The sequence below is a fragment of the Lynx rufus genome, unplaced genomic scaffold (genome assembly GCF_022079265.1).
Source record: "Lynx rufus isolate CCGP_SWC_20201006 ecotype Redwood Valley unplaced genomic scaffold, mLynRuf1.p SCAF_18, whole genome shotgun sequence".
NCBI classification, from domain to species: Eukaryota; Metazoa; Chordata; class Mammalia; order Carnivora; family Felidae; genus Lynx; species Lynx rufus.
This window is the reverse complement of record NW_025814832.1, coordinates 31,437,272-31,449,567: the sequence shown is the minus strand read 5'-3', so window position 1 is coordinate 31,449,567 and position 12,296 is coordinate 31,437,272. Positions and strand designations below refer to the sequence as shown.

The window sequence follows — 12,296 nt, the reverse complement described above, 5'->3', positions numbered from 1 at the left end:
GCAGTGGCGCGACGGCGGCCGCGCCGACCGGTAACCCCGCCCACGGGAAGAGGCGGGCTCCGAGTGGGGAGGAGCGCCTAGGAGCTTCTGGGAGAGAGGACCTCATGAGAAGGCGGCCCGAGCTTTCGCCTGTTCGCAGCCGAAAAGTGACGGCATATAAGTCAAGCCAGGTTTAAATTAATTTAAATTATTTCATAATAATACGATACAGGTACTTAAGTTAAGCACCTATGCGCTAACAGTTTTGTAGAAACATAGCTGAGAAGCATCAGGCAGTGGCGCAGACGGCCTGCGGCGGGTCCCCGACGGGGAGTTGGGAAGCTGCTGGAGGGCTGCGCTGGGGGGCTTGTCGCGGGGGCTTCCGGGACTTTCACACCTGGCTAGGTAAGGACGCTGCTCTGGGCTAATTGCGGCGGGTCGGACTTTGTCCTAGTGCCCACGCCCTATGTCTGGGGGTCAGGGGAGGGGGCTTCCCGAGGAGAGAGGGGAGTCGATCGGGTGGCGGGCCAGCCGTGGGGGGGGGGGGGGCTTCCCGGGGCCTCAGGATGAACCTCCTCGGCGTCCCTGCGCCTCCGGCTGAGGCTGCAGTGGAGGCCGGCCCGGAGCCGCTAGCTGCCCCACGGCCCCCGCCCACTCCGCGGGAAGCGGCGGCTCGGCTTCCGGAAAGAGTGCCGGAGCTGGGAGGAGGGCGGGCCAGGTACCGCGGCTCAGGGGTGGAGTGGGGTGGGGCGGGTGGGGCGGGGGGGGCGGTTGGCACGAGTCCGACCGGCCCTGCGCCCGACCGGCGTGCGCGGCTTTAACTGTCTGCTTTCCGGAACACGGAGAGAGACCTGCGCTGCGAGTTGGCTGTACTCGGTTCAGTGCCGCACCACATTCATTCACTGAGTGTGCTGTCGAATTACTTTTCCGATTGTGTCTTGCGCTGGCTGATAATTAAAATCGAGTTTCTTTTGCCAGACCCAGGAGCTGCGATCGTGAGGCATGGAGATCCAAGAGAAACAACCACAAAATTAGCATCCTTCTGGGGAAGCTCCTGTAAGAAAGTATTTAGGCACCCACGGTAAGACGTTACCACGAGAGGGTGCAGGATCTTCCCAGTAGGACTGAGTGTGGTGGAGTACTGTAGGGGCAGACACGTCTAAGAGGTCCCAAGCCTTTTCTGAAGTTATTAGCCTAAGGCCCGTGGACTGGCTCCAATTGTGGCTATTTTTGTAAGTCAACGGCTCAAAAGTTTGATTATATTGTCAGAGGGGTACCTCCAAAGTCAGAATGATTAGTGTAATCAGAAACAGTTTTGTTTTGCCTGAGTTTACATAGGATCCTAAATGGATTGGCCAGGATTATGTCTGTTTATCTTGTAAATGGTTTCAGTGTCACTCTTTGACTTAAGCAGTAGTTAGAAGGTATTCAGTCACAGTGATTTATGATAGCGTTTGCATGTTTACGTTTAGAGAAAAAATTCACTCAACAAATACCATATGCCCAGCACGGTGCTCAAAGAGGTACAAGTGATACATGGTATTACTTTTTTTTTCATGTTATTACCTGGTATGAATATCACAAAGGTTTCAAACTAAATGAATTTGCTGGCAGTCCATACACTACGAACCGTGAATGAAAAACTGGGGACCATGTTCCCTCCACCTATATGTTATTAGTGCATCACACACACTTTTTTTGAGAGAGTGCGTGCACATGAGTGTGAGCAGGAGAGAGTGAGAGAGAGAATCTTAAGCAGGCTCCACGCTCACCATGGAGCCCAGCGTGGGGCTCGGTCCCACAAACCTGGGATCGTGACCTGAGCTGAAATCAAGAGTGGGATGCTCAACCGACTGAGCAAACCAGGTGCCCCCACATACTTTTATATATATGTGTATGGGTGTACATGTGTTTTACTAATATGGGAAGTGTTAGTACAGCTTCATTTCTCATGCTGAAAGCCTGGAAGTTCTAATATTTTCTTCTTGCACCTCTGTGGATCTTCCATATACCACTTGGAAAACATGACTCTAGTCAACAGCCTTCAGATCTTGGCCTGAATTCACCATTCTTTCCTTAAGTGGTATATTTAAGGGCTTCAAACAATTTTTTTATACTCGTGTAATACCCAGTTGACTTGCTGTAACTTTAAATAGCAAACATTTTAATCTGACTGCTAGTTTGGACAACTTTTTCTTCCAGTAACCGTTATTTATTAGGTTTCAGTCTTTTAGCTTTGCTCAGCTACAAGCTAGGGATGTAAAACCTCTTTGATTGTCTTTTACTGATGATTGGTTCCTAGAAGACTTTAAGAAATGTATAATGCCAAGCATAAATGGAACCAGGAGTATTTATCTTAAAACCAACTATGTCTTCTGTTTCCTATTTCTGTAAGAAAATGAATCAAAACATATTTTTTTAAAAAATTTCCTTCGACCTGGGTTCTTCCAAATGAAAGGTACACATGTAAATGAAATATTAGTATTTACTTTACGAACTCTGTGCCCCTCATAATCTCCTGTTTATCTTTTTCAGGAATAAGAGAGTGATACTCTGCCAGGATGGAAGTGTGTCCTTACTGTAAGAAGCCATTTAAACGATTAAAATCCCACTTGCCACACTGTAAGATGATAAGGCCGACTGTACCTGCTGATCACAAAGCTTGTCAGTCCAAGCTAGCTACCCGCCCACATGCTACAAGCAGGAAAAGACCAATCACAGATTTAAATAACACTAAAGAGAGAGAATTAGACACCAGGAGTGAAAAAAGAAATACCAAGTTGATAAAGGACAAACCAGAACGGACAGTGAAGTCTTTTCCACTACCGGCCGTTGGTTTAGAAAGAGCAAGTAACACAAAGGCAGATGAATACCTCAAGAATCGAGTTCGGTGCTCCCTCAAAATGCTAAAAGATACTGAACCAAAGGTTGCTTTCCAGGGAGAAACCAAGGCTCAGTTTTATGCATCAGAAAATACCACTCCTAACAAAGAACTTCCCAAAGATTTGCCTCCATTGGGGGAGAGTAGAAGTAAGCTTTCAAAAACCAAAGCATCTTTACCTCTTGGCCCAGTAGAACCTTCTTCATCAAATCAAGATAGAAAACCTTCAGCCTTACCCAGTGATGTACAGACCACTTCTCCTGATTTAAGATTGGACAAAATTGATCCCCCAAGACAGAAGCTTCTAGTAAAGTTAGTAGGTACAGCTAATGGTGATTATCGTAGTTCTCCCATGAATCTCCATCATGGGATTGAAAGAGTAAGAACGTCCTTGTCAAGCAATGAGACAGTGTCCAAGGCCAGGGACCACCTCTTAGAAGTCTCTAGTGATGTTAGAGACCCTGAGATTCAAGAAAAGACAATGGAATCACAATTTTTAAATTTTAAAGTTAGCCCATTAGGTGAAATCCACGTCAGGGAGAACCAAGGGGAAGGACTTGACCTTGGAGTAGAGGCAAGTGGTAGCACAGGAAATGCAGAGAAAAGTATATCTGTGACAGACACGCAGGAACGGGCAAAGAACTTCAGTGGTGGTGATTCGGCCACAGAGAAGAAATGTCGAGACGAAGGTCCCGATTTAAATTCGTTCACTCCAAGGGAGACGACTTGCGGTGAGCTACTTTCTGTATCACAGTCGTATAATCAAAATCTGGCCTCTCTGGCTGTCCGATTTTTTCAAGAAGAAAAAGCAGCAGCCTGCAGTCCTCACCGAGTCCCTGGTGTGAAGGTGTTCACAGAGCGTAGTGAGCGAGCTCCTCTGCCGCACGGACCGGGCTGTGGGCCCCAGGCGTCACAACCTGGGTGCCAGCAGCCTTCACATTCAGTCCTGCTCCACGCCTCTGACAGCCCCTTCAGTCAGGTGGGGGTGGCTGGCAGGAAGGGCCTCTCAAGCTCCCTGGGCCTGGAGTGGTTTCCAGAGCTCTATCCTGGTTATCTTGGACTGGGGGTGTTGCCAGGGAAGCCCCAGTATTGGAATGCAGTGGCCCAGAAGCCTCAGCTCATCAGTCCCCAGGGGGAGAGACTCTCACAAGGTAAGCGTGCTCGTTTTCGAGGACCCTCCAGCCCCTCCGAACAGCTCTGTGCCTTTTGCCTTAATCAGGTTCAGAACACTCCTGCTTTCTCTCAGCTGACTTGTACCCAGGCGTTCCAGTATGCCAGACTCAGTCGTGATTCTGAAAACACTCATTCTTGCTCCAGAGTGCTTTACCACTGTCCCTTCCCCTGCACCCCGAGTTGACGGTTGGACTAGGCCAGGCTGGCTGGTGGCATTGATCACTCGAGTTTCCCCACTGGGCGGGGGCGTGGCCAGTGGGTATGGGGCAGGGATTCAAACTGTCTTGAGAGACTGGGTGAGAGGTTAGGGAAGGAGAGAGGGCTGTGAGGGGGTCTCCTCAGAAGCTGTCCAGAGGCTCCTTGCCCGTGCCCGGAATGGGTTAAGTGGCCCCACAGAGCCAGGAAGTTCTGGCATTTCGGGGATCCTCACTTCTTCCTGCAGAACCTTACTTTTAGTTATCGGACTGCCTCTCTAATTACAGTATGTAACATTTCTTCATTTTCCTCATCGGAGAGCTTTAGATTTTTTTCTTTCAAGGTTTTCTAGAAGCATAGTTCATTTTTTTATTTTAGTTTTTTTAAGTTGATTTGTTTTTGAGAGAGACAGAGTGAGAGGGGGAGGGGCAGAGAGAGAGAATCCCAAGCAGGCTCCGCACCACCCATTCGAAGCCTGATGTGAGGCTCGAACTCAAAAACCATGAGATCATGACCCGAGCCGAAACCAAGAGTCGGATGGTCAACTGACTGAGCCACCCAGGCGCCCATGGCAGCACAGTTTAACGTAGCATCCATCTCGGGGGTGTGTGTGTGTGTGTGTGTATAGTATTCATTGGTGCTTTTAGGTTGGACAGGAGACCTGTAGCAAGTCAGAATACCTTTGCACCTGAAAATCCTGTAACCTCTTCCTAGAGATGTGTTTTCCCTCTCTGGTATATTTTGTAAATTATTCGTATTCACCAAACCCCAGGTTGTCCAGTGTGAAAAAGCATTTTCTTTTGTATGGTCATTATTCCTTTCTAAAGGTTTCAAAGCGGAAGTATATCAAGTGAAGCGTAGTGCTAGCTAAAGCTACAATTTTCTTCCACCCGCTGTACAAACACTCCTAACATCAGGCGCTCTCTACAAAGTTGTAGTCTGTCTCGAGGCCAAAGCCGTGCTCGCAAGCCCCTTTTCCATGTTAATACAGAAATGATATTAACGTCTGAGTTTGTTGATCTCAGAGTGCCTCTTCCGTCCATTTTCTTACTATGGCCCCGCCACTCTGAGAGGTGGGCAGTGATCTGTATCTCTGCTTTGCAGATGATAAAACAGACACAGAGAGAACATGTGACTTGTCCAAGGTCAGGTTGCTGTAAACGGTAGAGCTGCCAGAGAACACAGTCTCTTCAGACCAAGTTTCACCCTTTCCACCAAACCGTGTTGCAGAAAGTGCACCAGAACCAGAAACACGGGGGTCGGTCAGCTGTCTCTACTTCCTTGTGGTTGGCATCACGTAGGTACGCGCACAGCCCGTAGCAAATCACTCTGGCAAGTAGGACTTCTCTGGTTCCTGTGCTGTCTCTTACAGTGCTGAGGAGAGTCTCTGGTGCACCCACTTCTCATTTTAGAGGGAAAGGGGAGGAGACTGACATTGGTCAGATGGTGACTGGATCAGCCTCTGCTAGGTACATTACTACCTCATTCAACCCTCATGACAACTCAGGTGACTGTCAGTGATGTCCCCGTCCCACCGTCTTTTATGGGCAAAGAACCTGAGCCCCGGACATCTTTTATTTATTTATCTATTACGTTGAGAGAGAGGGAGAGAGAGAAACTCAAGCAGGCTCCGCGCTGAGCACGGCTGATGCGGGGCTCCAGCTCACGACCATGAGATCATGGCCTGAGCCCCCCGGGCGCCCCATGACCCCCAGACATCTCGAGTGCCTTGCCCGTGTTCATCCAGTGAGTGGTGGTCGGAATTCAAGTCTGGATCCATCTGGCTTATCTACCCCTGGTCTTCATACTGTGCACTGGGCTTACTATTCGGGGCAGTTAGTGGTTGCTGTCATTTTTGATGTAAGTTATCCGTTGACATGCTCACTTTAGTGGGTCCCAAGAATATAGTGATAAGAATAAGGTAAGGGCTACATACAGTGACTAATCGGACCACCTGGCTTGCTTGTGAGATTGAATATGGGGGAAAAAAATACAAGGTTTTTGTCAACAAGAGTTTCTCCAGAAGAGTGGTGAGGAGCTATTTTGTTCCCTCGTGTTGGTCCCGGTCTACAGTACCGTCACTAGCTTGGGCAGACTGGTGGCTCTGAGGACGCGGCTGAGTCGGGTTTCTGTAAGTCAGGAACGAGAAGTAGGCTTACTTATGGAGCTCGGCAGCATTAGGAGCCGAGCCGTCTTGTGAGGTTTAGTGAAAAGGATTTTCACAGACTTACTACCCCAAAAAAGTAGTTTTCCCAGCATTAGAGAAAATAGACTTTAGAAGTTCAAGATTCAAATCTCGGGAGACTGAGCAAGTACAAGGGGCTGACAGTCCTCAGCAAAGAACTGGAATTGGTTTCCTTTGTTCAAAGGAAAGCCTTGTGAGCACTTCGCTGGGGTGCTTGGCTGAGCCCTGGCCAGATGTCGGTGCCTTGGCTTCTGGGACTGAGAGTTGAAGAGCTCTAGGCCCAAATCAGGACAACCTGATGATCCCATATAGGATTAAAGATTCTTAGACCTCATCCCTAAAGACTGATTCTGAAGTCAGATCTAAGAATCAGATTTCCAAACGTTTCCAAAGTTAAGTACTGCAGGTGTTGGGAAGGCCACTGGTGGCTGGGAGGGGGGCACTCAGACCCTGTAGGGGGTGTTGGCAAACAGATGGTGGGGGAGGGAGGAGGAGGTTTGAATAAAACAGTTCCTAGAAATTGGCCGGTGGGGATAGCAGAAAGTAAAATAGGGAAACCTGATCGGGTCATGGGTTTTCGGAGACCCAGAAACAACTTCATAAGCCTCTTCTCTCATCTTTAAACAGTGTTTCCGCCAATAGGGTGTCCGAGTGACCTGTTTGAGATGGGACACATGTGATGAAGGGGCTCAGAATAGTTAGGATCAGAGCAGAGCAGGAATATGACACGTCAGGATTAGATCTTCTAGTAGCCAGAGGCGGCCATGTGAGGGGACAGGTGACAACAGCCAGAGACCGGGGGGGGGGGGGGGGGGGGGGGGAGTCAGGTCACAGGTCTGGAATTCCAGCCAGGTCAGAGGGGTGATAGGAAATGTTAGAGGTACCAGGGATGGTTCCAGCATTTATGTTAGAGAGTGGAACCGCTGTCACTAGGTTTGGGATAATAAGGATGTCTACACTGGCAGTGGGTCCAGGACAGTGTCTAGAGATGGCAGTGGAGCCAGGCCAAGAGGGGTATAGATCAGAACCCAGGGCCCCTGGACGACGGGAAGGACGACACTAAAGAACTCTTAACCACCTCCGTGGGTTCTGAGCTGGCCTCTCCTGGACCTCGGGCTGCTTTTGTATCCCAGCCCAGGGCCCGAACTGATGTCATTCACACAAGTTTGACTGAACCCTTAGTGGAGGAAATGGGCTACTGGCTGGAGAGGGGACAGAGTGGAGGGGCCGCCCCGTTCCTGACACGGCAGGGGAAGTGGTTTTACAATTGCAGTTGTCACAAAACTGCCTCTTCCCGTCTCTTTTCAAACTTTTTCCAAGAAGAATGGGTTGTGTCACGCTTTGTTTTTTCAAGAGACTAATCTTCACCTTGTGAAATAATTTTCTGGGTAATTTCTTGAAAGCCAGTCTGGTTTGTCTCACTTAATATGATCATTTGGTTAGTATGTTTACCTCTGCAGCAACTTTTACCACATCTGCTAAACTTGTTGTAAATATTCCCTTGTTTACCCTTTCTCCCACTGAGCCAAACCAAGAGCAGAGAACCAGCAATAGTAGACATTCCCTGCCTGTCTTTAAACAGAAAAACAGGTGCAGGAAAGATGTAAATGGAGAGCATAAACCCTCCTTTCTGGTTTTACGTGAGTTATTCACATGTTGAACAGAACTGTTTGCTGTTAGCAGTGGGGTGGTAGAGCACACGTGTTGACCCTAGTAGATATAGTGAGGAGTAGCAGTAGTTAGTATCATGGTAGAAAGTCTTGCCTTCTGCTAAAACATTGCAAGTGGTAGAAAACGTAGACAGTTCATTTCATTAAGCACATGCACATGGAAGGGCTGCAGGGTGTATTCATCAGACCAAAAATGTAGCTAGATCCTGATCCCCAGGGGCTCCCTCAGCCTTTTGCAGAACCTCTTTCGGGGAATAAACCGCCTTGACTTTCAGCACTTAGTTCACTGCAGCCCCGTACACAGTAATCCGGCTGTTTAGAGATCCTCCCCTCAGCCTGGCCCTGGGAACCCCGGGCACTGAGGATCGGGAAAGAGACCGAATCTAGATGAACTGTCACAGTGACTTCTGTTTGGAACCGTAGTTCCTTTGTTGGAAAGAAGCTCGACTGCTCTCAGGAGTTTGGGACCCCCGACCAGACTTACGCCCTCCAGCTCGTCTCTGATGAGGCTCTTGGGAGCTGTCCAGAAAGGTGAGCTGGAGTCATTGACTGTTGGGTTTTGTTGCTGGTTCCAAGCATTTGGAGAAGTTTCTCTTACTTTAGCCCTGATGGTTACAGCAAGGCTAAGGAAAAGAGAAAAAGAGACAAACATGTAGGCCCCCTTCCCTTGGTCGGTCTGTTTTCACCGTGGAGTCTGACGTCAAAGCCAGTAGGAGAGCGGCTGCCATTACGGGCCAGCTTTCCTGTTGGTGATGTCTCCCCTGGCCACCCCCCCGCCATTTCTCCCCCGCTTGCCTGGATCGTCCCAAAGCCAGGAGGGCTCTACGCCTCAAGCTCACCAGGCGTGTTAACCTGCCCACTCGAGATTCCGACCAAACTCCCAAAACAAGAGTAACTCAACTTGTTAAAATTAAGGTCTTCCACCTTTGGGCCTTTTCGTCTGTGTAAAAAAAATACCCGTGTGGTGTTGGCGAGGATTCTGTGACTTCAGTCCCATGGCCCAGGCCGACTGGGATAACTTGAATATCCGGCAGGTCGCGGCCCCCTAGTTCCAGTTCACCATGGCAACCAGACGTGTTTCTCTCCACACAGGCTGGGTCAGGTGCAGCACCACCGTGAGGACTGGAGTTGGGGGCGTCACCATGCTCTTCACGGGGTACTTCGTCCTCTGGTGCAGCTGGAGTTTCAGGCATCTGAGTAAGCTTTTTGATACTTTGAGCCTAAAATCACAGGCCTCGTCCCATTACGGGGACCTCCGGGGGATTCTCCGAATTACTTTGTTTTTGTCTTACGGTTTTGCGTTATCTGACACGGCCCAGTGACTGAGCCACTGCCTGAGGCTCTGGGGGTTTTTTTATTACGGGTTTTAGTTAGAATGACCTTTATAAGATTGGACTAGACTTTACATGATTGCTCCTGTGCTCCCGTGTGAGGTTCTCCCTGGAGATGTGCTGGTCTTGTGCTTTGTCCTTAAAGTGTTTGCCTGCCAGATCGGCGCCCTTCTTAATTCCCACCTGAGAACTGCCTTTCAGCATTGAAACCAAACAGTTTATACCCCGAGAGAGAAGGAGAAACAATACGGTGGTCAGTCTTGTGTGTGCGGGTCACAGGAGTCTTAGTTAACGTTACTTTCCGCATTGAGAACACAAGCATCCTTCTAGCTGATTTCAGCCTGCCTCGGGCCTTCACCAGGAGGACAGCGTCTGAACTCCACCTGTCTTTTCAGTTCAGGTTAACTTCTCTCATTTTTTTTACAATACCACTTTATAAAAATACATTTTTATAAGTAAAAACTTTTTAAAGATGTTCTATATAGGAGGATATCCAAAGAGCCCAGCAGTTTTCCACAATTAAAAAAGAGTCCAGACCCTTTCTGAAAACTTGGGGTGTAAAAGTACAAGATGACCGTGAACCCCAGTAGCATTCACAAATGGTCGGTAGGACTTCTAAAATACCAGCACTTGACTCTCATTGGAGGTTTTCACGCAGTCGGTGCCTAGGAGGCCGGAGAGCAGGTCAAGCGGCAGCCGGACGCCTGCCCGCTGGTGGGGGGCTGGTAGGTGGGGTGTCACACACTCACAGGGGAGAGGAGGTTCCTCCTGGTCAGCCCTGCGCATGCGGAGACCCCCCCAGCCCTCAGCTGCTTTCCCAGGGAAAAGGCCTCCCCGGAAAGGTTTACCTGTCTCAGAGGGCTCAGTTGGTTGATACCGGAGGTGGTTTTTCAGATCTTTGAAGAAAGCGGAGCAGAAGCTCCCGATGGCGCCTAAGACTTTATTTCTGAATGTGTGGAGTGATCTGCACAGGCAAGAGACAGAAACTGTCCTCGGCAGTGGCCTCCTGGCTTCTTACCGCTTCTCTCTGTTTATCCAAAGAGCTGCAGCGCTGGCGTAAGTAGTGACCCGGACACCACGTAAGAAAGCTCTGAGACTCGGGGAGCACGGCGAAGACCACTGCGGTGCGGATCGAGCGGTTTAGACTGGTATTTGGGGCAGGGAGAGGGCGTGAAAAGAATAAAGTTACTGGATTCTGAAACCATGATATGCGGAAGCCGTCCCTTCACCGTGGACAGGCCTGCGTCTGTGTGGCCATGTCTTCGGCTGGCTCTCCAGAGTGACAGAATCCTGAAAGCCTTCGGTCTGTTGGCCCCTTAAGGCTGATGGTGGTCAGGGAGGCAGGAAGATGACAGAAATTTTTAAAGAGTTCTTAACTTGCAGTCAATAATATCTCACTTTTAGATCTTTCTCCCTAAAAGTATTCTCTAAGCTTTGGCATTTTACAGTTGTTCTGCACGAGATACCAGGCTACATACGCCCTGATACAGGTTAATATCTGAAGTGGCAGGAAATCTGCCTCCCATCGTGCCTTTTGGGGTCCTGGACACCTTGGCGGGTGTGAGAAACATAAAAGCAAAGTCAGGGGGATACAGAGTTGCAGGTGGGTCTGTGGAAAATCCTTAAATATATTTAAGCTGATGAAAATGAAATCGCACACTAAACAGAATCGTTGAAGCACTTTTTATACATCTTGAGTATAACAGCAGATGGTTTCTGTTTATCATCTCTTCCGGGAAACTTCAGAATCCCACCCATCCCTTCCTGAGAACTTCAGTGAAACACTCGGACGCTCCCTTTACTTTGTCAGGGTTGTTGGGTTTTCTGGGTCTCTTCCCCCATCAAAATATTCAGTGTCTTTCTAAGTTTGTGACTTCTGCTTTGGTGGCTTCCTCACCTGGTTACTGACAGATAGAAAAGGCTTAGAGGAAACATAATCCAGATTGTACAGAGAGCTGTTTCTCCAATCCCTTTTCCAACATGGGGGTTGATTATATATCATAGACGTGTTCATATCTACATGTTTGTTTTATACACACACACACACACGTATATTTTAGCTTTGCTTGGGATATTCTCATGCCAAATACAGGAGGTTAGTCTCTTTCATCCCAGCTCTTTCAAAACTACAGAAAAAGCAGTGTGCTGTTCCGAGGCCAGCATTTATTTATTTGCATGTCTCTTCTCTCTTCTCAAAACTTGAATTCTGGCTCTATCTTCTGCTTTATCTGCCTTTTCTCTTCCCAGTCCCCTGTCTCTCTCCCCTTCTAATTATCCCCAGTGGGAGTAATTTAATCCCGCATCAGTTTCTCCTGGTTGGGGAAAAGGTACACTAGAATTCCCCAAAAGGAAAAAATTCAGGGTTGAGGAGAGAAGAGCATTTGTATTACTGAGGACTTCATTGGAATTCCAAAAACAGGATCTTTCCTTTTGAAAGGGCTTTGTGGCCATTCTTTGCAAATGTGCTTTAAGGGAGACACTTGGGTGGGGGATGCTCCCTGCACTTCCCCCTTTGTCCTTAGTCCAGGTCGGGAACTGTCAGGGAGTCAAGGTAGAAGAGAATGCTGCCCGCCTGGGATGCCCTCTTGCCCCAAACCCCTCAAGCAGCTGCATAGTGGCCTGATCCAGCCCACTCCCTGTTTTGTAAATAAGGTCTTCCTGGAGCACAGCCCTGCTCCTTCTGTTAAGCGTGGTCTGGGGCAGCTTTTCTGCTCTGGTGGCAGAGCTGAGTAGTTACAGCAGAGACCACGTGGTTTGCAAAGCTGGAAGTGTGTGCTGACCCTGCCCTGGGGGAGCGGGACCCCCTTCCCACCCCCCTACCCCGCATTTGGAGTAGGTAAGGCAACGAGCCCCTGCATTTGGAGCGTTTGGAACATGTAAGG

At 48.9% G+C, this 12,296-nt stretch overlaps 1 protein-coding gene across 1 annotated transcript; it reads left to right on the top strand.

Annotated features, from left to right (window-relative positions):
- Window positions 1–112: 112 nt before the first annotated feature.
- On the top strand, window positions 113–10,615 carry CUNH17orf80 (chromosome unknown C17orf80 homolog). The gene is made up of 6 exons (XM_047081488.1): window positions 113–384; window positions 958–1,060; window positions 2,515–4,011; window positions 8,507–8,614; window positions 9,176–9,280; window positions 10,456–10,615. The coding sequence occupies exons 3-6, from the start codon at window positions 2,541–2,543 to the stop codon at window positions 10,476–10,478; spliced, it is 1,707 nt and encodes a 568-aa protein (XP_046937444.1). The 5' UTR covers window positions 113–384; window positions 958–1,060; window positions 2,515–2,540; the 3' UTR covers window positions 10,479–10,615.
- The last annotated feature ends 1,681 nt before the right edge of the window (window positions 10,616–12,296 follow it).